We start from the raw sequence: 24942 nt of genomic DNA on the forward strand, positions 1-24942 counted from the left end.
TGTGTACAAAGTGAACTCTCAGCTTTTCTGAAAATGGGCTGCACCTAGCAGTGATTTCTTTTTTTCAGGTGAATTTTGCATCCTTCATGCAAATAAAAAACCATATAGAGAACACATCAAATTATATTTTGTGAAACAGCAAGCTGCGTAGCACTTCATCCGTCACTTTTGTGCAACATATTTTGCCACCAGTAGTAACATAATTTTTTTTCTTGCAGTTTCCGGGTAATGTGCACCTTCCAAATAAGAATTAATTCCATGATCCTTCGGGTGTTTACTTGATAAGTAGCAGCAATTTGATGTTGCTACTTTCATCAGTTATAACACTTTGTACGAAATTTTCCGCACCGCTGCAAAAAAAAATCAACTGCGAGGATTTTGCGCTGGACAGCTAACAAATTCTCTTTTTTAAGGCTGGAATATACTATTTTTAGGAGAGAAAGTATTTCATTTTGATGGAGACAAAAAAAATGGTGTACAATAAATTGTTTTTTGAGGTCCTTCGAGTGCTATGATTACAAGTTCTCGTAAACGCTGATATATCCTCATACATTTCACAAGGCTTGAGTGAGGCCACACTTGTGATCTTCCCTAGTTTCACTTCTGCTTTGACCAGCATATGCTGCTACAGTACTGCTGCATCTGGGCTGAAGACATGGGAGTAAAACTTGGTGGTCTTCTTGACCACATTCCTAAAGAAGACAATGTGATAGCATTTAGGCTGCCTGCTATGGTGTCTGCAGTGAGTGTCTAATGTTCTTTTTCCCACCAAAATTCCATTTTGGAGCCGGTTCCACTGCCCCCATATATGGTATACATGAGTCATCACCTTCTGGAATGTTTGAGTATTGGATTGTCATTATACTAATTTGACCGACTAATGCCTTAATTCATTTTCAGGGTGGGCCTACTTCCAAAATTTTAGGCATTTTTTAGAAATTTTGATGTTTTAGCAGTGGACACCTGCTACGGTGGGAGATTGTGATGTCACAAGGTCACATGATCTCCTTGACCTATCAGGTTGGGCCATTAGAGCAGATTGCGACAACATCACAAGGTCACACGACCTCTCTTGACCAACGAGGGAATTTCTTGACAGAGAAGCTGGAAATTTTTTGTGAGATGACAACCTAAATGCTGTGACATTAAAATTCTGATCTTAGGTTCTACAAGTACCAGTACAAGTAAGGTGTCCTCGTACGTTTTACGAGGGGTGGTTGAGTGAGGCCTCACATTTGTTGTTGGTGCAGCCAGGTGGGGCGCACGGTTGTGGTGGACGGCCGCCAGTGCCTGAACCTGGCCAGCCACAACTACCTGGGCCTCACTGATCTGGAGGGTGCCCGGCAAGCCGCCATTGAGGGGCTGCGCCGTTACGGCGTGGGCTCCTGCGGACCACGGGGGTTCTTTGGCACCGTCGGTGAGTGTGCTCCACAGGGGTACAGTCATTAGGGCCCCTTATCTTGGCACGGTTCTGCAGTGTTTTGCAGATTTGTGTGTTAGCCGCCTAGATTAGTTTTGTAGCGATAGCTACATTACGGTAGCATTTCAAGCCTTCAGCGTTGTGGCGCCGCCATGCTGTCACGTGGTGCGGAGCAGCTGCCGGCGCTATGGCTGGTCACGTGGTTCGTAACCTGGTTGGTTACGTGACCAGTCTTGTAGTGCAGAGCAGCTGCTGCTGCCTGCGGCGCGGCGCGCCGGCGAAACCGAGCTGCCACAGCCGTGCGCATGCTTCGTGTCAACTGGGACGAAGATGAAGAAGGAACGCCCAGTGAAACGGAGTGGCAAAAGACTGACTTTGCAATTCAACTGAACAAGTTCCATTTGGCCAGATGTAGCTATCACGTCACTCCAGGTTTAACCAGAGCTAAACCACCACCAGTTTTATTTTTTTGTTCCTGTTGTGGACATAAGTAGCAGTGGGTGAATCACAAGAATGGGGTCAGTTTATTTGTCTAAATTCTCGTGCATAGTGGAGTATGTTTAAGATCTGAAATGGAAATAGTTTATGAGGAAAGGAAAGGTGCAATGACTGTCTCTGTCTCGCTCTCAGTGGACACCTCATGCAAAAAAGACGAACTGCGCAACAAGAACAGGGACGAAAGGGAGGCAGACACACACTAACGCAGACTTACAACTTTACTTGCATTAGTGTGTGTCTGCCTCCCTTTCGTCCGTGTTCTTGTTGCGCAGTTCGTCTTTTTTGCATTATGATCAACCAACTAGCCCAACAAGTCCTGTTGGGACACCTCATGATTGGGCTGTGAGAGAAGGAGGCAGTAAAACATGGCGGGGGGGGGGGCCTTCATCCCACGTCCTGCTCTGCTGCTGAGGGCTTCTGGCTGCAGGGCATGCTTGCTCCTTCCCTCCACCACTTGAGTGCATGAAGCAGGGCAGCTGTGGCAGCAACAACACATGTGCACCCACCTGCAGGAAGAAGGCTGCAACCATGAGGCCCTTTCTCACAGCCTGGTGCTGTGCAGCCAGACCTCCGTGGGTGGTGTCTCGGCGACTGCAGTCAACTTTCAGCAGTGAAAACTGAAGAACTACTAAGTGCTGCTCTTAACGAAATATGCATGTCTTTTGTCAATTAGACGGGAAGTTATTGCAGAGCGCTGGTTATAAGTAACTATCCACTGGAAGCTAAAGCCGCTCTGCATTTTCTCTAATTAACATTCATTTAAATAGTGAAGAAGCAACCCGGTTTTTAAAACCCGGTGTTTAAAAAACCTAAAGCAAGTAGGCAAGTGGAACGAAAGTAATGTTTTTTGGGGTGTGTGAATGTCTAAATTTTCAGGTACAAATCGAATATGAATCTGAAGATAAAAGTACTTCAAGTGTCAAATCGAATGTCGTATATCTGTTTAAAAAATATTTCTGGTGAAATCTGGTGGAAAAATATTTCAGAAAATGATAAACAGGCAAATGCTTTCAAACTTACTTTTTTGAAACAAGTGCATGGGCTTTGCAACTGACAGTGGTGCTACAGCTGTGCCATTTGTGCCATTCTGATAAATTTGCATTTTGCTGCGCCAGTCTGCTCCAAAAGCAGCAAATTTATCAATATTGCACCTTAGCTGCTCCAGAAAGAACAGACAGTCATGGGAAAAATATTTTTGGAACCATTCAGGCTTTGAGTTGGGAACCTACTAAAACGTTTCCACAGTTGGCAACCCAGGACGCTGGTGGGCTAGCGTGTGGTAAAATTTAGCAGCCAATTCATTCGTGCACATGGAAGCAGGAAAGAACTCGGGAGAGGCAGTTAAGTCGCATTTTTTTTGAGCCAGCTCCCCCTACATGGCAGGTGTCAAAGCGCACTTGCGCATGCGCAGCAGGCATTGCAGCAGTTGACTCTGCTGCACCACCATTGGCTGTGCCGCTGGCCAAATACTCTCAGTAATCCTTGCGAAAGTGCGTGACTTCTGGCACACTTTATTGCGTGCAGCTCAGAGAGAGAGGGCCTCTCCCGAGTTTTCCTTCTTCCATGTTCGCACATCATGTCGGCTGTGTCTAAATGTTGCATTATGTTGGTCTACCCTGAAGAGGGCTGAAGAAATATCTTCTGGGTTGAACAACAAAAGCTTGGAGCAGGTTCAGCGAGTTCAAGCCTTATTGGAATGAAGAAATTTCGTGCTTGCTGATTCACTTCGCGAGCTTGATGAATTTGTAAAAAATTCCAAGAAGCGTTGAGATAATGCCAACATGAAGAAAAGAATGGTTCCAGTGAAAGTGTCCTTTGGACTTAGTCAAGCACGCTTGGCTGAAGTTGCATTCAAGACAGTGTCAGCATTGATAAAATGTTTTGTCACTGTTTTATTGTGAACACCTTTCTTCTGTTTTTTTCTTTTCCTAATTACACATGGAAGGATTTTCTATAGAATTCTGCAGGAAACTTTTCTTATACTTTGAGCTTGGCGCATGATGGCCTTAATTGCTTATGTACCATAAAACCCAGCACAACACAAAACAACACACTAGCTACACATGGCTGAACCTGATCTCGTCAGGAACACACTCTTCGGGGTGACCCCTTTATTATGTTGCTATGCAATTATTGTTTTGATACAAAAGTGCACCAAAATGAATATTTTTCTGCACCAAAAATTGCTCCAGAACATGAAATTGCTGGACCACCACTGAAGTCATATAAACATAGACTGACTCAGCACCATATAAAAAAAAAAACTGGATGTGCACAGACATGTGTACTATTTGATTAGATAGCATGAAAGTATCCAGCTTGTATGTGGTCATACAAAATGAAATTCATAAAATGACTCCTGACTGGCAACTAAAAATAACATGATGGCTAGTAAAACCTCATTAATTCAGAGCTAAAGGGGCCGGAAGAAATGCGTGGATTATGTGAAGGTCGATTGAGACAATTGATTTTCTTTTTACTGATCGGAAAGTTTACCGTCAAGAGCTTGGTAAGTTCGAACACTTGTTTCTTGCATAGCAACACATAAAGCATGGTACGGTTAAACCTCAATATAACGAAGTCGGTAAAATCGGCAGCTTACTTCGTAATATTTAAATTTCGCAACATCGAAATTCGCTGCCTAGCATGCTAAGAATCGGCCAAAAACGGGCTACGGATACCTCACAGGAAAAGCCTTTATTTGTGATAAAAAGGCTTCTTCTGCCCTTTCTTCGCCAGCAGCAACGGCGTTATGCGCACCTTAAAGGGACACTGAGGAGAACCCTATCATTTTTTTTTTGTTAGCAATATCTGATAGTTCGGCATTTCATGGCTTTGTTGACGCTTGTCCGGGAGCGAAAGATGCATTTATTTCAAAGAAATTTGGATTAGAAGTTGAAAAATTTTTGCCCGCCGCTCAGATTCAAACTCGAGAACTCTTATGATGACACGGAGAACTCTTATGACGACACAGAGCGGAGTGACGTGAAACGTGACGTAAACGGAGACTCCATGATTTCTGGCGGCTAGCGGTGCGGTCTAGCAGCTGCCGAAATGAAAGCTACCGCCGCCGCACGTTGAAGGCATCTATCGGGGGTCACCACCGTCGCTTCGTTTACGTTTGCACCGGCGTCTTGCCAACGTTACGGTGGATCCCATTCCCGAACCCGACGACGTAGTTCTCGCAAAAACTCTGGCCTGCATTTCAGCGACCTCAGCCCCACAGAGCGTGCGATGCTTTTGAGGGAGCACGGTTAGGTTAGGCGCCGGCGGGTGGTTTCCCCCTTCCTCAGAGAGCAGCCGTTGCAAATTAAATATCATAACCCTAGTGCGGGGAGTCGCGAGGGGTGCGTTGCGCCCATCGGAGGCTGGCCGGGGCTTTGGGGCCAACGGATTGTGATTCCTTGAACGGAGCGGTTGCACGGCGCAGCAAGCAGCGTCGAGGTCTCCCACGGTTGCAAGCGCCAAGTTATTTATTTTTTGCCACAAAAAACAAACGCGTCGGCGGTCAAGCGCAGTTGGAGTATAGAGGGTCTCGCTTTGATCGACTTGACTTCGCCGTGCAGGGCGCGCGCGCCTCGCCGCAGCATAAACGCGCCTTAACAGAGCCTGCGCTTAACCGCTAACCAACGTATTCAGCTGCGGCATCCATGGGAGCCACTGAAACACCTTGCCCACTCACTAAATAAAAGAAAAGAAGTCCGGTGCCGAGGTTCGGAATCGAACCAGGGCCTTCGGCGTTTCAGGCGGAAACGCTACCGCTCCGCCACGACGGCTCAAGTTAAAGCCGTCAATAAAGGCGCATCTAGTGAATGCACTCTTCTGATGCAGAAATCTCCGCGCTTTCGCTAGGTATATCCTGGCCTAACAGAGCTAGGCCATCAGAAATTTTTCTGAACTGCCTTGTACCTTGTCTCCCGTCCCTGATAAACGATTTCCATTAAGTAGTTTGAAGTTGACTGGCACAGACGGGAATGTTTCGCCGGGCAAGCGTGCGAATACACAAGTGCTGCCTTGTACGATCACCGACCATCGTGCCATCATAGCTTTTCATCGACCGTGGCGATCGTCTGACAAGCCTTAACAGGCTCCTTCACAGTTTAACTCGCACTTGAAGCGGTACTTGGAGTTCCTCTGCTGTTCGGCGCTTGTAAATCGAAGCGCGTCAAAACCAAAACCACGGGGCACGCAAACCTCATGGACGCGAAGCGCCATAACAAATCGAAACTCTCCTGGCCGCCTGTGGCGCCGTCAAGCATCCGTTTTCTTTGCTTCCAACATTCAGGTTGTCTTTTGCCTGCCTTCCTTGTGTGATAAAAGTGCACTATTGGTTTTAAAACAAAACTTACTTCAATATTGATCTGCGCAACCTACCTTTGTCAGCCTCAGAGATTCGCGACACTAAGTAGGATGGAAGATTCCTCCAAGGTGGCGTCTCTTGTCCTATGGCGTCACTACGCTTGTACTTGCGAGATTGGCCTGTGGTGGCGATACCTGTATTTTGGTTCTTGCTATTTTCTACCTTACAAGAGCTTTGTTTTCAGTAAGAGCGGTGTTTTTGTGATCAGGAACTGGTATTCTATCGATACAAGCCAACTTCAATTTCTCCTCAGTGTCCCTTTAATGTCGCAAGCCACCTCAGCACGTCCATCACGCCGGTCACCTCGTGGGTGACGGGAACGACGCACTCGTCTCGAGTTTTGGTTTTTCTGTCTAATCCCTCCGCGGTGGCTCAGTGGTTAGGGCGCTCGGCTACTGATCCGGAGTTCCGTGGTTCAAACCCGACCGTGGCAGCTGCGTTTCAATGGAGGAATGCATGAATCCGGAAAATCCCTACTTTATTTAGTCTTTCTGAGTCAGTCAGCAACACAATATCATTCACGCTGTGACGTCATGAGTGGTCTTTCCGACCATATGATGGTAATCGTCCGGCTGGCCGTCAAGAGCCAAACACCCCACCACGCAAAAACTGCGCTAGTCCCTGATTTTTCTAGAGCAGACGATGTAGGAGTACTGGATTGTCTAGAACAAGGCATCGACGGTTTCAGTAATTTTGTAACTCTTGAGTCAACATCTGTAAATCAGGCTTGGGAACGGTTTAAAAAAGTAATTCACAAATGCGTAAAATCCTTCATTCCTATGCGCATCAAGAAAGTTTGCAAGAGAAATCCGTGGATATCGCGGAATATTATTCACATGAAGCGCCAGTTGAAATTTATGAGAACAAAATGCACAAATACAACCTCAAATGCAACAGACGAAAGGGTTAAAAACCTTTCCCAGGTATTTAAAGCAGAGATTGCGGGAGCAAAGCAGCGGTTTATGAATGAATCATTAACTACGTTCATTAAAACATCTCCGGGAAAATTCTGGCAGTACCTGTCAAAACAGAAATCCCCCATTCCGTTCTTAAAAAATGCTACTTGCACAGTTAGTGATAGTAGTGAAATGGCATGCCTTTTTAACGAATATTTTGAGGCCGTATTTACCTGGGATGATGGTACAACACGGCATCTAGAAGACTCACCAAACATACAGTCTTTACCGGATATAAAAATTAGTCACGACGGAGTTCTTAACCTTCTTCTTAATCTGGACACAAAAAAATTTGTAGGACTGGACGAAATTCCTAATACCTTCCTAAAAAGGTACGCAGAATGGTGTTCCTACTATCTTGTAGAAATATTTAATAAGTCTCTTCTATCTGGTGACGTCCCTGGCGACTGGAAGTATGCCAAAGTAATACCAATGCATAAGCAAGGAGAAAAACATGATGTAACAAACTACCGACCAATATCTTTGACGAGTACGTGTTGCAAAACATTTGAACACATTTTAACTAAACACGTAATGGAATTTGCTGAAGCAAATGGGGTGCTGGGAAGCTACCAGCATGGTTTCCGGCGCAGATATTCCACTATTACCATATTAGGTGAAGTTGTACATGACATTGCCAAATGTATCGACAAAAGAGGGCAAATAGATATCATCTTTATCGATTTTAGGAGAGCGTTTGATAGAATATCCCACCAAAAACTACTACTGAAACTTCACAACTTACTGAAAAATAATATTGTAATAAAATGGATTGAGGCGTACCTAACGCATAGACAGCAGTTTGTTTTTCTTAATAACGTTGCCAGCTCAAATAAAAATGTACGATCAGGTGTTCTACAGGGCTCTGCGATAGGTCCTTTGCTTTTCTCTTTGTATGTTAGCGATATGAGCATGGGCTTTTCACCAGAGATAAAGATTAAACGTTACGCAGATGGTACTATTATTTATTGTAATGTAAAATCTTGTGATGATCAGAAGAGACTGAATGACCATCTGGACATTAGCAGTACCTGGTGCAAACGGTGGCAAATGGACATGAACACAGAAAAGACCGTTTGTATGCATATGACGCGTAAAAAACAACCCCTTGTATTTTCTTATGAAATTCATGATGTCATTCTAAAAGGTGTTGCTGAGTTCAGGTACTTGGGCTTGTGTCTCAGATATGATCTAAATTGGTCATCGCATGTAGGTCAAGTTTGTGATAAGGCGATCAGAAAGCTTTGGACACTACGGAATAGCTAACTGATGCCATGCCAGATGTGAAGTTGTTAGCATATAAAGTGACAGTCCTGCCACTATTTACTCACGCAAGCCCCATTTGGGAGCCATCACTGAGCAGAATATTTTGAAATGTGAACGTGTGCAGAACAAAGCTCTTAGGTTCATTTATAATGCTTATTCTAGAATGCAGTCGTTTCAGAACTAAGAATAAAAGCTGGTTAAGAAGAAAATGGAACACAATAGGATTGTTTTCTTTTATCATATTTTACGCGGCTATTACAAAGTAAACCTCGAAAGGTACATTGTAGCAGACAGTTCCATCCAGTCAAGGACAAAACACGGTAAACATATCAAACCATTGACTTACAGGACAGACTCTTTTCATTATTCTTTTCTCGTGAGGACAATAGATGACTGGAACAAACTACCCAATGAAGTTATAAATTCTGAGACTAAGGCTTTGAAGCTGCACTACGGGAATATTCTATGAGTGCATAAAAAAAAAAATGTTTTGTATACTAGCCTTGTTACCTGTCACCCTCTAAGTGATTTATGTACATTGCTCTCTGTTTTCTTTTATTCTGCCTTCTGCCAATCGGACCTACTCTTAATTACAAGTGTTGTACTTTGCTATTACGGCCACGCGCTTTTCTCCTTCACATTGCACCACAGTGGCTGACATTTTTGTGTGCTATTAAAATATTTTCTTTTTTTTTCCTGCCGTCAGTGACGTGCAAAAATTCCTAACGTTCAAAGAGTTTCTTTTTCTGTTTTTTATTGTATTTTACATGCAAAAGTTCTAACAAGATGTGTACTTTGTAAAACTGCAACTCCTGCTTTGGCCTGTGCCGGCAGTATCAATCAATCAATCAAAGGAACCTTTATTTCATAATTCAAAAAAAAAAATTGTACAAAATATTTGGACCGATAGCCTACATGGCTAGTGTCCGGTCCAATACAAATCAAGTCATTTAGGCATTTAGGCAACCACATAAATATGTAAAGTGAGAAAAAAATGAAAACAGCGAATTAACACAGCAAAAGCATCCAGTGTCCGATCGCATGCAAAAACAAGGCATTTTGGCAAACGTACAAGGAAGGTATACACCGGCATTTTAAGAAACACAGAAACACAAAAAGGAAATCACATGATTACTTGATTATGCAAGAAATATAATTTAGAGGATAGTTTAAAATTTCTGGCAAGCTTTATTTCCAATGGCAATGTATTCCAGACTTTCGTCCCAATGAACTCAATTAATCTCTCACCGTATGTGTTGTGATGGATCGGAAGATTAAAATTACCATTGGCAGCATGTCTTGTGTTGCGAACAGGCAAAGTGAATAAGCTCATCGGGAGTGGAGAGTTAGTTGTTAACATGCAGTTTACTAGAAGGGAGATTTTGTAGTCACGTAGGGCGGAAAATTTTAGTACTCGAACTTCTTCAAACAGGTTGTTACTTGGATGATGCAATGGAGAATATGTTATAATCCTTAGTGCTCGCTTCTGTAACCGTTGCAGAGGTGTGAGATAAGTTGAGTATGTGTGGCCCCATGATTCGCAGCAATAACTCATATGACAATGAACGAATGAGAAGTACAAGCTTCGTAATATGTTGCGAGGAAAGTATTGTCTAGCCTTAATAAGGACGTAGCAACCAAACGCAGCTCTATTACAAACGCTGTTCACTTGATTCTTCCAGTTAAGGTTATTGTCAAAGATAACACCAAGATATTTAAATGAAGGAACTGACTCGATTATACAATTGTTTAAGGAAATCCTAATATGGTTAAAATCAACGTTTTTTCTTCTTGTATGGAAGACGACATATTTAGTTTTTGCAACGTTCAATGTTAATCTATTGTTACTGAACCAGTTGGAAACAGTCATTAAATCCTGCTTCATGTCGTCTTGCATCGCAGAAACCGATTTACCTGTGAATATGAGGGCCGTGTCGTCTGCATACATGAGAACCTGCGAAAGCGAGACTGAACCTGGAAGTTCATTTATATAAATGGAAAACAGTAGAGGCCCCAGGACAGATCCTTGGGGTACTCCGCATTTTATATAGCTATATGTTGATTCAAGGTTGTTAATTACCACTTTCTGTTGTCGACCTGATAAGTAACTGGTGAAAAATTGCAGTGTGTCATCAACAATCCCATAATGAATAAATAAATAAATAAATAAAAATGTGCTCAGTATGTGAGAGCAGTGCAGCGCCCATATGACTCACTCTGATGCGTGTTTCGGCACGCGCTTCATTCGCGCCCGCAATACACGTTTTCCACAGGTTCGTTTCCAGCCAGCAATGAAATTTCGTTGGGTTGAAAGTGCGGCAAAATCTACTTCGTTATTGTAAGGCTAAAAATGCATGGTGTTCTTGGACGCGAAGTTATGAAAACTGGAATACTTCGTTATATCGAGGATTGAGTTATTGAATTTTGTTATATCGAGGCTTAATTGTTTTTCGTCACACCCTGCATACATTATAATGCACATTTGTCGTTTAAGGGTTTCTTAAAAAATGCCTGCAGCCTGAGTGCCATTGAAAGTTAGAGAACACTCACTGTGCTCCCATGTAGTTAGCTTTTCAAAAGGTGTGAAACAACAGGGGCGCTCTGAGCAGCCTCCCTAGTTTGTGGATTCGAGTAAACCAGATTTCTGCCCCCAGTGGCCAAACAGTTCCCAAGTCGCTCATGCCTTTCCATGGGGTTTCTTGCAGCTTTGATTTAAATATGCATTCTCTCGTGCATACGCCAGAAATGTACTCCATGTAGGCCCAGAGCAGGCCCATGTAGGCAGCGACCATGGAGAAAACTCGTAAGGGAAAAACTGTTGGACCTACGGCTGTCAGATTTTGTGTGTATATAGTCACGGAACCACAGAGGCTTGAGATATGTATTTAGTCAAATTAATATTGACAGGGTGTACTTTTGCTCGGCTCTGACGAAAATACCTTAGATTTTTTATTCTCCTATTTTCTCACTGAATGCACTTAATATATTTGTGAATTTTTATGCGAGTCTCTCAAATTTTGCCAGATCTTTTCCTCATAAACAATGCGTATCTTTTTTTTTCCTTATGACATTAAAAAGAGAACTCTGCTCAGAATCAGAATCAGTTTATTGGAATAAAAAAGAATATATAGGATGGACAAATTAATACAGAAGGAGATCCTGAAGTCAGTGACTGTACTGGGACTTCCTGGGACTACCTACACTGTGCTGTAGAGCAGTTTTTAAAGGGACAGTGAGGAGAACTCTATCAATTTTTTTTGTTAGCAAGATCTGATTGTTCGGCATTTCATGGCTTTGTTGCTGCTTGTCCGGGAGCGAAAGATGCATTTATTTCAAAGAAATTTGGATTCAAAGTTGAAAAAGTTTTTCCCGCCCTATGATTCAAATGCGGCGCACTCTTATGACGTCACGGCATCCTCTTATGATGTAACAGGACGGAGTGACTTGAAATGGGACGTAAACGCAGACTCCGTGATATCTGGTGGCTAGCGATGTGGTCTAGCAGCAGCCGAAATGAAAGCTACCGCTGCCACTCTTTGAAGGCATCTATTGGGGGTCGCTACCGTCACTTCGTTTACATTTGCACCGGTGCCTTGCCAGCGTTACGATGGATCCCGATCCCGAACCCGTCAACGAAGTTCTCGCAAAAACTCCGGCCTGCATTTCAGCGACCTCAGCCCCACGGAGCGTGCGATGCTTTTGAGGGAGCACGGTTAGGTTAGGCGCAGGCGGGCTGTTTCTTCCTTCCCCAGTGAGCAGCCGTTGCTAATTAAATATCTTAACCCCAGTGCAGGAAGTCGTGAGGGGCGAGGACAAGGTCGGCATGTCGCACCCATCGGAGACTGGCCGAGGCTTTGGGGCCAACGGATTGGGATTCCTTGAAAAGCGCTGTTGCACGGTGCAGTAGGCGGCGTTGAGGAGGTTTTTCACGGTTGCAAGGGCCACGTTGTTTATTTATTTTTATTTTTTTCCACAAAAAACTGATGGGTGCTCAAGGGCACCCGCGTTTAAAGTTGGCGGCTTGAGAGTAAAACCTACGGACGATGCTTCAACGGGTTCCACGCTTTTCCGGCGGTACGGGGTCCACTGGATCGGGTTCTCTCGCCCACTTGCATGTACCTTCAGATGTGTACTGTGAATGGATTAAATTAGCCGAGAGCTAGAATAGAACAGCTCCGCCCAACTGCCGAAGCTATTGAATGGAGCCACAAACAAACTAATCGGAGGAGAGCGGAGTCACGGTCTCTGCAGGTTCCAAATTTCTTGTAAAACGAAAGCTTTACTGGCCGCGAACTTGCGATTTCGCCGTAGCGGTGCTCCGAGGAAGGACATGACGTCACAACGCGTGCCTCGCCGTGGAGCCGAACCAGTCTGGCTGGGCCGGCGGCGGCTGACGCACTCGGCGTGAAATAGAGGCATTCTCCAAGTCTCCGCCAGTGCGGTCAGAGTGTGCCGAAGTCACCGAACGCGTCGGTGGTCAAGCGCAGTTAGAGTATAGAGGGTCTCTCTTTGGCCGACGTGACATCACCGTGCAGCGCGCGCGCGTTACACCGGAGTATAAACGCGCCTTAACAGAGCCTGCGCTTAACCGCTAACCAACATATTTGGTGGTGGCATCTATGGGAGCCGTTGAAACCCCCCCCTGCACACTCACTGAATAAAAAAAAAAGCCTGTGCCGAGGCTTGGAATCGAACCAGGGCCTTTGGCGTTTGAGGCGGAGATGCCACCACTCCGCCACGACGGCTCAAGCTTTGACCATGGGAAAAACGCATCTGGTGAATGCACTCTTCCAATGCAGAAGTCTCCGCGCTTTTGCTATGCATATCCTGGCCTAGCAGAGCTAGGCCATCAGCAATTTTAATACGACAGCGTTAAGGAGCTCGTGTCGCAGAAAAGCTAGTGCCGGCGGCAGCAGCATTGGCTGTGAGCGAGAAATCCTCCTCCTTGCAATGTACCCCACTGCCCCAACAGATAGCGCGCGATGGCAGCGCCTACCGCTCGTCTCGTTTGGGCGCAAGGAGGAGCGAAAAATTCCTCGTCCTCCTTCTCGCAAATACCCCACTGCCCCAACAGATAGCGCGTGACGGCAGCGCCTCCCGCTCGTCTCGTTCGGGTGCAGTGGGGCCGTGCGGGCACGCAAGAATCACGCGGTGAGCGGCGAACAACACAGCGCACATCCAAAGCACGTTCACCACGAAGCTTGCGGCTTGCTGCCCGTTCATTCGGCACGGAAGCTATGCTGCCGTTCGTGGCATGGGGTTTGTCGAGAACGATGTGCCGACGAACTACGACTGCAACTTGAGTCCCGCGCATTTCGACAAGGCGCCTGGCAGCACTTCTATGTGGTTTGCCGCTCCACGCGTCCGTTTGACCATACGTAGCAGAGCGATTTGTCTAACGGGCAAGGCGTCATGCCGAACGAGCGATGGTGTTCCGTGGACTCCCTGGCAGTGCTGCAATGCGCTGTCACGTTCCACTCTTTAAGGCGAAGCTTAGGCGTCCTCCAATTTTTTTCTTAACTGCCTTGTATATTGTCTCCCTTCCCTAATAAACGATTTCCGTTACGTAGTTCGAAGTTCACTGGCACAGCCGGGAATGTTTCGCCGGGCAAGCGTACGAAGTGCTCTTTATACTGCTAACTGCCTTGTACGATCACCGACCGTCGTGCCATCATAGTTTTTCATCGACCGTGGCGATCATCTGACTAGCCTTAATAGGCTTCTTCAAAGGTTAACTAGTTTAGCATTTGAAGTGGCACGTACAGTTCCTCTGCTGTTCGGCGCTTGTAAATCTAGACGTGTCAAAAGCAAAACCACGGGGCACTCAAAGCTCATAGACACGAAGCGCCATAACAAACCGAAACTCTCCTGGCCGCCTGTGGCGCCACCAAGCATCGGTTTTCTTTGCTTCCAACATTCAGGTTGTCTTTTGTCTCTCTTTCTTGTGTGATAAAAGTGCACTATTGGTTTCAATACAAAACTTACTTGAATATTGAACCGTGCAACCTTCCCTTGTCAGCCTCAGAGATTCGTGGTGTCCTTGAAGTAAGGAGGATTCCTCGAAGGTGGCGTCTCTTGTCCTATGACGTCATCACGCTTGTACTTGCGAGATCGGCCTGTGGCGGCGATGCCTGTATTTTGGTTCTTGCTATTTTCTACCTTACAAGAGCTTTGTTTTCAGTAAGAGTGGTGTTTTTGTGATCAGGAGCTGGTATTCTAACGATACAAGCTAACTTGAATTTCTTCTCAGTGTCCCTTTAAATTAATTGGGGGAATAATTGTTTGCGTTCCCCACCCTAAAATTGCCTGTTTTCCTCGTGGTGAGGAAAGAGTTAACTAGAATTCGTTATGCGCTCCCCGCTGCTCTTAGTGTCTCTGAACGTTACCCTGATCCTCAGTTCAATTTCAAGCATTCTTGTTGGCCGGGCAAGATAGAACTGTTATAAACTTTCTCCTTGAGGGATACTGGCAAGCTGACAAGACGTGAGAGTGCCTGTCAAATCCAGCCTATTCTTATTCTGCTGGCTGTTTTGCTCTAACAGTCTGTGGTCATTACCTGCCGTAGCTGGATGCACTAGCTGCCTTGCCATGTGCAGCACCTTTTTCGAGGCTGTCAATACCTTGATGTCAGATTTTCTGCCCTACTGTCGGGCCATGCCATGTTTTAGGCTGCCAAGTGAGCAGCCAGTTCCAGCAGCACAGGGAGGGTTATGATGTTGGCTGCACTGTGCAGACATCCACCTGGAGCTGGAGAGCCGCCTGGCCGAGTTCATGGGCGTGGAGGAGGCGTGCCTCTACTCGTACGGCTTCTCGACCGTCTCGAGTGCCATCCCGTCCTACGCCAAGCAGGGCGACGTCATCTTTGCGTGAGTGTGCATCCACTCTCGCGGTGTCTTTCTTGTCATAGCAGGTCACAGGGCTCATGTCGGTAACAGTCCGGGTCCACCAAGCTGACCTGGACGAGGGTAAAGAAGGCCAGCTATGTCTGTAAACTCTCGTACTTTGGTGGATGCCTTGTCTGTCCAAGTGAGCTTGGAATAGGTGGGAAAATGCTGGGGCTTCCGTGGGCTGCACACAGTGCTTGACGTTTGTGCATCTCCGAGTCTTTTCCACCACGCAGAAGAGGACCACAGCTTGACATCGCAGGTGGTGAGGTGGTTCTTCAAGTAGCATCTAGATGCTCCGATGTGCCAGTACCAGAACAGGCATGGCCCTCTCTCTCCCTGCTGGCAGTGGTCAGGGGCAGCAGGCTGGAAGTGGATTGAGCTGTGGTTGCTGTCTTATATCGCTATCTACTGTGCGAGATTATCGACTCCCTTTGAGACAAAGTTGAAGGGGCCATGAAAGTTTCATCTTATCAAAAGTTCATCTGATCAGAAGTGCCCTCCAAAAGGATATATGAGTGCAGCAGATGTGACTATATGTCACAAGACAGCAATGAATAAAATTACCTTGCCATGAGGAGATAACCGCAGAAGAATGCATACGATGAGCTGAAAAAGAGAGGGTACGGAAGAAGCTCATGCCACCCCACTTGAAAACAGCATTGGTCTAGCTTTAATGCAAAAGCACTATTTAATGCAGTCTCAACCAAGAATCTTCCATGAAGCTCGTTGTTACTCGGGTAAGTTCGGAGGAGCCAGCTGCCACTGAGTGGAGAGAGGGCGTGAAGGTGAAGAGCGAGGAACGTGGTTGTGTGCTCATGCAGATGCCAGAAAGAAAAGGCAAAGAGTAAACACATGCTCCAACCAATCTTTTTTTTCTTTCTTTCAGTCTCTTTTCTTGTCCCTTCTGCAGTGACCACTAGTGTTGTTCTCTTCCAAGTGCACCAAGGTGCTGAGCTGGCTAGCCAAGCGGTACAGGCTCTAAAAGCATACAACCATCTTTCTCATAGGTCCCACTCCTGCTGTGGGGCTGTGCACCTCACATCTCTCAATCCAGTGCAGGCGATGCAGCCATGGCACTGATACCGTAGGGTCATGTCAAATCTGTGTGCCCTGAAAATGTATGTTGCAACGCCGCTTCAGTTTAAAATTTGACTTTGATTTAATTGAATTGTGTCAGCACCAAGTCAACTAGCAGGGTGGGAGCTCTCGTGAGGGCTGGTATGGCTACTGGCAGGGAAGCATTCTTTCAATTTGTTTTTCTCATGCTTGCCTCGAGAGTGCTGCACGGATGCTCTGCGAGTACCATGGCCCGGAGTCACTATGTGGCAAGGTCGCCGCAAAAGTTCATCTTAACCAAAGCTCATGACAAACAGTTCATGTTCTCCCTGTAATGCCCAGGATTGAAAATGTCAGATACAACATGAATTTTCAGGATTTTATCACTGCATGGTCCCTTCATTGTACAAGTGCAAAAAACTGGGAGATTTTTCAAGCGAAAGGCAATTACAGCATAATTAATTTTAGGTAATTCTTATTTCTAAATGCCGAAGGTCGATGAAACTGCGTGCAACTGCAGTAAAACCTAGGTGCATACAGTAAATCGGGTACAAAATTCAAAACTGCAAATATAGCGTTACGACTACAAATTCTGCCGTTAAGGTTAGCCTCTGCACACATTTATCTTTCAGTAGGCCTTCTGTATCTCTGGGAGTTTACACATGGTCCTTGCATTGATAAATATGTGGAGATGACCATTAATTAAATATCCCAGCAGTTTATGTACTAATCCAAGCAGAAATTAATATTATTCACATTTTATATGCTAAGTGTTGCAGGGTTAAGCTAATTTTTTTACATTGAATCAAATGGGAACCCAACCACATGGTCTGGCATTGTTCATCTTATCCAAGAATTTGTCTTAACTGAATTCATCTTAATGGGAGTCCACTGTATCTGTTTATATTACCAAAGACCCTTTATCTGTGCTTTCCAATGAAGCGTGCCCCAGAAAGCCATCGCAACATGTGTGCAGGTTGCCCACGCACCCTTGGCTGCTGCTGTTCTAATATCTGAAAAGGGCTCATAACTCCATCACAGATTTGCACAACTCACCCACAGTGATGCGTAAGATTGAGTTTTGCAAGGTGCTGTGTTGAAAACGTATCAAAAAGTGCTCATGAACCTAGCAGACAATTGCACATTGTGGAGCCTTTCCACATGTGCTCCAGCAGTGTATTTCAAAGCAGTTGTGTTCCCATATGTGCTTCTCAGTGTGAGAGGCCCGCACTCACAGCTCAAGTACGGTGCTCCTTGATAGCACAGGCTGAGGTTTGCAGTCTTGTAAGAACCAATCAGTTGTTGCTGCTCTTTGACCTGGCCTAGGGGCTAGCCATTGGCACCGAGCCCCATAAACAGTCTTCTCGGGCAGGAATTGGTTCTGCGAAGACACTGTTGCTACATTTGCCACAGTGGATGGAACCTGGTTTCGTGTGTGCAAAAGTACTGTCCAAATGATGATGTGTTTTATTCACATCTATGACTCTCCCCTTGGTTACTGCAAATTGCCGATTATAAGTTGACTCCGATTATAAGTCAACCCCCCAACTTGCGACCACCCCTGGGCAAAAAAAAGTTTTGACTCCAAATATAGGTCGACACTGCCTCACCCCGTGGCCCTAGCTCACGAATAAGTTTTTCAAAAGACCGAGTCATGCAAAGGAACATTTATTTGTCTGCGAGACATTTCTTACGACTCGTCGCCACTGATGAAAAGGTGTGACGATTCAGTGATGTTTCCTGGAAGCTGCTGACCGCACCCTCCTAGCATTGTGTTTCCGCGGAATGTTTCCCCTATTTGGACAGGCAACAACCCACGTTGCCATATTTGGTAGCCACCGTTGACTCCATCAGGAAGAGTAGGGGTGGACAAAGGAAGTGGCCGCGGAGAGGAATGCAGAGAACGGTAAGCAACAGGGGCGAAGGAGGGACGTTTCAACCATGAAACGGTTGTGCGTGTTGCCCGTGGTCAGCAGGCGAACCTGGTGCTCACCCTTCCCGGACACGCTCCTCTTACTGGGCTTGTCAAACCAGGCCGGAGTCTGGTCAGCATTGGCGACCTGACCAAGCAGGAACATATGTTTTACCCTCAGGTCACTTGCGTAGCGCAGAATGCATGCTGTTTCTCTTCGTATGCTTCGGGCAACCTTTGGCATACAGTTGTCTGTTGCCTTAGGCTCAGGCCGTTCCATTTCATGAAATTTGTCACCCATTTCTTTGACACTTTGAAGTCAGTGCACAGAGTGCACATGTCCTCCACAGTAGTGCATGCCTTTGCTTCAGTGTTGTCGCAGCAAACTCCAAGGCTCTTACTTCTTTGGTCGCGAATCCAATTTCAAGCTGCCTCCTCAACAGTGGGGTATCATCTGGACTTCAGTTCGTGAAAGGAACGGCGTGTAGCAGCACACGCAAATATCTTGCGTCTTTGTTCTCTCCATTCCCCCACACCTTTTTCTGACACATCAAATTTCCGCCCTGCGGCAACGTTCTTTTCTGACACGGCGTGGAGGATTGCTTCTCGCTTGAAAGCCACGCTGTATTGTTGCCAAGGTTGTGGTGGCACCTTGGTGTCCATCAGGCAGAGACATACACCACACACACCACTGCTAGTGACTGTCACCTCGGTGAAGTGAAATGCAGAAATAGCAAAAAGGCATGCAAAAGCGCACAGACACTTTTGCGTGCAGTGACTGGTCACGTGGTTTATTGTATTTACTCGTGTGATTTACACACCCCTAATTTATTGCCCGTGTTTATATAGAAAAAGAAACTTTTAGTCCCATATTTTCCGCTTCCTGCTGTGTCAGACCACCAGCATGCTCGCAGGTGCGCGCAATGCAGGATTTGGAATAATGGCTGAGCGGCATCGCCGTGTACATCCGGTAACCTCCGACGCCAGCATCCGAAACTGCCTAACCATTGGCGGTTCTGTTTGCCGCTAGTCAGGGGGCCCACACATGACTGTGCTGCTTTATCGCCTGTTATCTCTGTTGGTCTCTGACTGCTGGCTTTGCACTATTATTACTTCGAGCTGTGTGTTCCTGTTCAAGACTTGCTTTCACACCGTATTTGACAACTACATTATACACTGTTTAGTCGAACGTTCTTTGTTCTGGCAACACTGCAATGTAGCCCCACAACACTTCCTGTCTGAAGAGTGCGTTTTTCGAGCAAGCAATTACCCGTGGGAAAAAAGATGCATCGAAAGCTGGGGCATCACCTGCACCGGTGCCTTATCAAACACTGCTTGGAATGGTTCGCATATTGCGCTGCCTTACCAAAACCAGTGCAACAAGTGTCGTCTACACTGGCGCAGACGTTTTCAAATACCGCTACCAGAAATGCTTCGGGGCTAGTATCGCCATCATCACCCGTGTTTGTAAACGACAAGACCGTGTAATACTCGTGTAAGGGCTGCTGGCCCAGCTTGGCAGCCGGTAATTCTTAAAAAAGAAAAAGAAAATTCAGGCAAAACGATTGCTACATATGTGCATCAGTTTGCCCATGTGCTACACTACGCAGGGAGCTTAAAACTGCCAGCTCATGACTGCTGACCACACACATGCAGAGTTGTCCCGCGCATCAGACTTTGGCTGGAACTGCGAACATGCAGTGCCACAGCACTGCTAAGTCATCTTCTGCACTTGGCGTTCGCATCAGAAAGGACAAAACATTATGCTGCACAAAAAAACTAGAATGGGGTGCACCCATGCTAGCGGCGCGTTTCTTCGCAGCTCGCCAGGCACTGTTTGTATGGAGTTGTTAGGCCTAGCGTGCTGCGCATCAAAGCCATAGCAAAGTTTTTTAATCTAGTCATGGTTTGCTCTAAAAAGTATAATCATCTTGCCAGTTCACTGTCACACAATAATTAAAGTGAATGTATATTTGATTGCTGCAAGCCCTTCGACAGTGAAGCATGCGGAAAAGCAGGCGAGGCGAATGCCACTTCACATCGACAGTCGCAGACCACAAGCATGGCGAGCCGTCGGCGTCAGTCGTGCGCCAGAGCTTCGGAGGATCTTGATGTCAACTTACAATCACGTGATGTTTGCCAGTAAACTGATCTAGCAACCTGCTTCACTTTTTACACTTAATTCACGCCAATTGTCAGGCGCGTGCATCCTATCATGTACGGGGCGTGATATTATCCACAGCTTGGTCGAAACTACTTTTGACCCTGCACACAGGCCGCCTTTGCCGCATATAGGTCGACACCAATTATAAGTCGACCCCCCTCCTTTGGAAGGTCATTTTCTTAGAAACGCCTGCTTATAATTAGCAATGTGTGGTAAGCTAAATGTGACTTAGGTGCACTAGCATGCTTGCCCTTGTTTAACTTTATTTATCTGTTTTGTTTAGCTTTATATTTTGCTAGCACTTATAGTAGCCATTCCCCGCATTTGGGTGTTGTGTGTGTGTTTGTTTGAAGTCAATTTTGTGGCAGGATGCTCACCTGCACAGGTGTATGTACAGTATATATATATATATACCTAGCAGCCTACAGCCCTGTCAGGCGGCAGCTCATGTAATTGTGAGAGGCTTCTTGGGAAGAGCAACCTGGGTCGCAACCCAACCCAAGCAACCCAAGTGCTCCCGATGGCAGCACCTGCCAGAGAAGGGCAGCGACGCATTGCTTGATCTTTGCAGCACTGCGCAAGGAGTGGTGGCTAATTCGGTGAGGGAGTGTTGCCTACGGCATCAGGAACCAAGCGCTATCGTTGTGGCAATTGCTGGAGGGAGGAGCTTACTTGGCCGCCACTGCACAACGCTGTCTCGTACAAATGTATTTTCGGCCAGTTTGTGCATTCGTGAACTGGGTGATAGCGCAAGGTGATATCTCTTAACCTCACCCCCCCCCCCCCCCCCCCACTTTTGTCGTTGAGATAAGCGTCAGCTTTTCTTGCCAGGTTCCCCCGTTTTGCGCTGTCCCCAGCACAGACCTTGGCAGTGCGCCAAGATGCTGTGCCCCAATAACATTGTGGCGTGGTTATCATTTGATGGGAGCTCCAGAGGGTGTTTCGGTGGCTCGCCCGAACTTGGGAGAGTGCCAAGACCCTGTATGGCCTTGTTGTAGGTGTGTTGTTTTTTGCTTCTGTAGCGATAGCTGCATTACGCTAACATTTCAAGCCTTCAGTGTGGAGGCGCCGCCACGTGGTGCGCAGCAGTGGCCGGCGCGCCGCTGAAACCAAGTGGGGGAGGCAATGGAGAGGGGAGAGAGAGACAGAATCACGTCCAGGGACGGAGATGAAGAAGGAACGCCCAGCGAAACGGAGGGTCGAAAGACTGACTTTGCAATTCAACTGGCCGAGTTCCACTTGGCCAGCTGTAGCTATCGCATCACTCCAGGTTTAACCAGAGCTAAACCACTGCCATCTTTTCTTTTTTGCTGGTCCAAATATAACGATAATCGGTTATAACAATTGGATTTTCCAGTTTTGTCAATATTTCTCAATATTGTTATAAGCGGATTGCCCTGTTCACAGAGGTTTGACAGTCTATCGCTGATGCATGCATATCTGTGGGTGACTGTGGCTGCAGGGATGCAGAAGTCAACTATGCCATCCAGATGGGGCTGCTGGCCTCACGGAGCCAGGTGTACTACTTCCGTCACAACGACATTGGCGACTTGGAGCGGCTGCTCCTGGAGCAGCAGGAGCGTGACACTGTCGACCCCCGCAAGTGAGTTCGTGTGTCTATTTGTTGGAGCATGTGGTCCAAGGGAATGCGACAGAAATGTTGCATGAGGGCAGGTCCCAAAGTACAGGGCTGGCTGCCTGGGAGACCTCCCAGAACGGCACAAGTGAAGTGAAATTGCAAAAGGTAGGAACCAGTGGCGTTAGTACAATGACAAGAACTGCATGATTCGCAAGCCAGGATAAACATTATAGTAATTCAGAGGCCCGGATTGGGAACAGTTGGGGATGAAAGTTAATGGAGACTATGTTAGTAATCTGCAATTTGCTGATGACATGCCTTGCTAAGTTCCTCAGGACATGAACTGCAAAGCGTGATCAGTGAGTTGGACAGGCAGAGCAGAACGGTGGGTCTAACAATTAACATGCAGAAAAACAAAAGTTTCCGCTTAACTCTTTTAGGCCACCTCCCTTGTTTATAGCATGCTCGATTCTCTCAATATAGCCGAATCCCACTGCAACGAAATTCACCGAACCCTCGAAAAATTTCTTTGAAGCGGAAGCTTTGTTGTCGTGAAATCGGGACAAAACAGTGACAGTTTAGACCGTATAGTTCCTGAAGAACGTTCATTTTACAAACATTTGTCAGTTTTGGTTTTTCACTGTTTCGAAATGGGCGTCATGGCAAGTTCCTTGGTACTCCGAAAATCTCGGAATCGCGTAATAAACGCACCCGGTACATTTGCTACCAAAGCTGAGTTTTACGCACGCATTTTGAAAGTGCCCTTCCTTTCGTCGTGCAAGAACCTGTACTTAGCTCGTGCTGCCTGGAGGCGTTGAGCAGCAGTCACATGCACCTCGAAATTAATTCTTTAGACGACGTACCAGATGTGTAGTTGCTCCAATTGTTCGAAGACGTTTTACGTTTTGCGACGCGTGGTGCGAACTTACCAGCGGTGTGTCGTTCTGTTGAGACATCAGCCAAGAACCACTGGCACTCGCAGTGGCTGTATTCAGTCAGTGGAGGAGGGCACCAGACGGGGTGGGCGAAACATTATCACGATGCTTGCCTGCAGCGCAAAAGCAAGACTAGAGTGCACTCTACTGGCATCAGGCTTCTTGCAATGACATGCCGCCCATCGGCGCGCCGGGTGACAGCAGATCGTTGCGTGCCACTTGCTCGATGTCGCTAGGCCTTTGCTCCCCAAAGAAGCCTCGGAAAAAGTGCTCTGTAACTAGCCAGCGGTTATCATATAACGCTTAACATTTTCGCTGATTTCCATTGACATGATTGCTTCACACTGAAATGAACGCTGTAGAACTCGTTCGCGTTACGCCTTCATCAGTGAAGCAAGCGAAAAAGTCGAAAGGTCGAAAGCCACCATTCACCAACGACTGTGGTTTGCAAGTGCAAAGTCCAGGCTGTCGGCAAGAACATACAAATCCATCGTCGGCAGTCATGCGCTGCATCGCATCTTTATGCGCACGACTGCACATTAATTCCGATTCTCCCGGGAATGTCAGCCGCGCTATTGAAAGTGCAAACTGTTTTCGGCAGCCACTTTTGGTGAAACCTAACGAGATACGGGCACATACGTGGACACACAAAAAAAAAATTGGCCACTTATTCGGAAAAATTTCGTTGAAGTGGAACCTTGCTGCGAAAATTGTTAGCTGTGGGGGAAAATAACTGCATTGCCTAGTATGGTATGCTGATGGGAAATAGGAAATACTTCATTGTGGCGGAAATTTCGCTGTCGAACCGTTCATTGTAGCGGGGTTTGGCTGTATAAAGCTTCCTTATGTCGGCTACCTTGCACTTATTTATTAAGGTTGGTAGCTCTGCCAATTCTATTCTGTCTGTAGGGTTATACATTTTCATGCTTTGGCGTTTATCTTTCGTTTGCTGAGAAATCTTGCCAGTATCCTGTTGAACCATCGTACCACCTACTTCTGATGATGATTATGGATTTTTGTGGCGCAAGGGCATCTGTGGCCAAAGAGCACCATAGCACAAGGTATTTTCTTCTACTAGAGGTGGGGTCAAAGACCCATTTCCCAAGCATTTCACCCTAAATAAGCCGAGCACCAGACCAGGGCAAAGCTTGTACCCATTGTATCATTGGTGGGTAGCCGGCAGCACTGAGGATCGAACCCTGCACCTCCCACATGCAAGGCGCATGCTTGGATCACTAGGCCACCGCTGCAGTTACCACCTACTTCTACTGCACACTCCGTAATAATAGCTATAAGATTATCTAGTATCTATAGTATCTAGTGCCATGTGCCTTTTTTTAAAACTGTCTAAAGATCACTTATTTTTGTATAGAGCAATTTCAGTTGAACAATGTTTTTCTGATGTCAAACTGGCGATTAGTGATTAACTCTTGTTTTTGTGAAAAGCTTTCTGTTGTTGCATTATTTTTTCTGGTTTTTCCAAAATGTGGACTTCATGCAATACTGTCTGCTACAGATTTTTCATTCATTGGTATCCGAAAAGTGGTCTGAATAATCAGTCCGAAAAATCCGCGCACTTTGAAGAAATATAAGCTATGCGAGTTTTGAATTTATAATAGGGTTTAGTTTTTCTGATTACGTGTGCAGCTTAGTATGCCTGGCAACTCTTAAAAGAATGGCTGTGCATTTTCTTGCTTCAACACTGATCTTGTTTTAGAAATTTCTATTCGTGTGGTAAAATGCCTGTAGAAAGTAATGCTTCAAAGGCAGCTGCAGATGAATATGGTACGATCATGGGGTTACTATCCGTCACTGTCAGCCTTGATAACGACTTTTCTACATACATTGCTGCTGTTATGGGTACCAGCAAATAAAGCTTGCCATTCAAGACTCCTTTTTATCGTCATCT

The 24942-nt window shown here is 46.1% G+C and overlaps 1 protein-coding gene across 1 annotated transcript in view; it reads left to right on the forward strand.

Moving 5' to 3' along the window:
• Spt-I (serine palmitoyltransferase subunit I) overlaps positions 1-24942 on the forward strand; it is a 75544-nt gene that overhangs the window by 21371 nt on the left and 29231 nt on the right. Inside the window, exons 4-6 of the mRNA XM_077643577.1 lie at positions 1251-1417; positions 15234-15366; positions 21982-22122. Coding sequence (XP_077499703.1) covers positions 1251-1417; positions 15234-15366; positions 21982-22122 — 441 coding nt within the window. The remainder of the gene's footprint in view (positions 1-1250; positions 1418-15233; positions 15367-21981; positions 22123-24942) is intronic.

Source organism: Amblyomma americanum, chromosome 11 (genome assembly GCF_052857255.1).
Source record: "Amblyomma americanum isolate KBUSLIRL-KWMA chromosome 11, ASM5285725v1, whole genome shotgun sequence".
In the NCBI taxonomy this organism is placed as follows: Eukaryota; Metazoa; Arthropoda; class Arachnida; order Ixodida; family Ixodidae; genus Amblyomma; species Amblyomma americanum.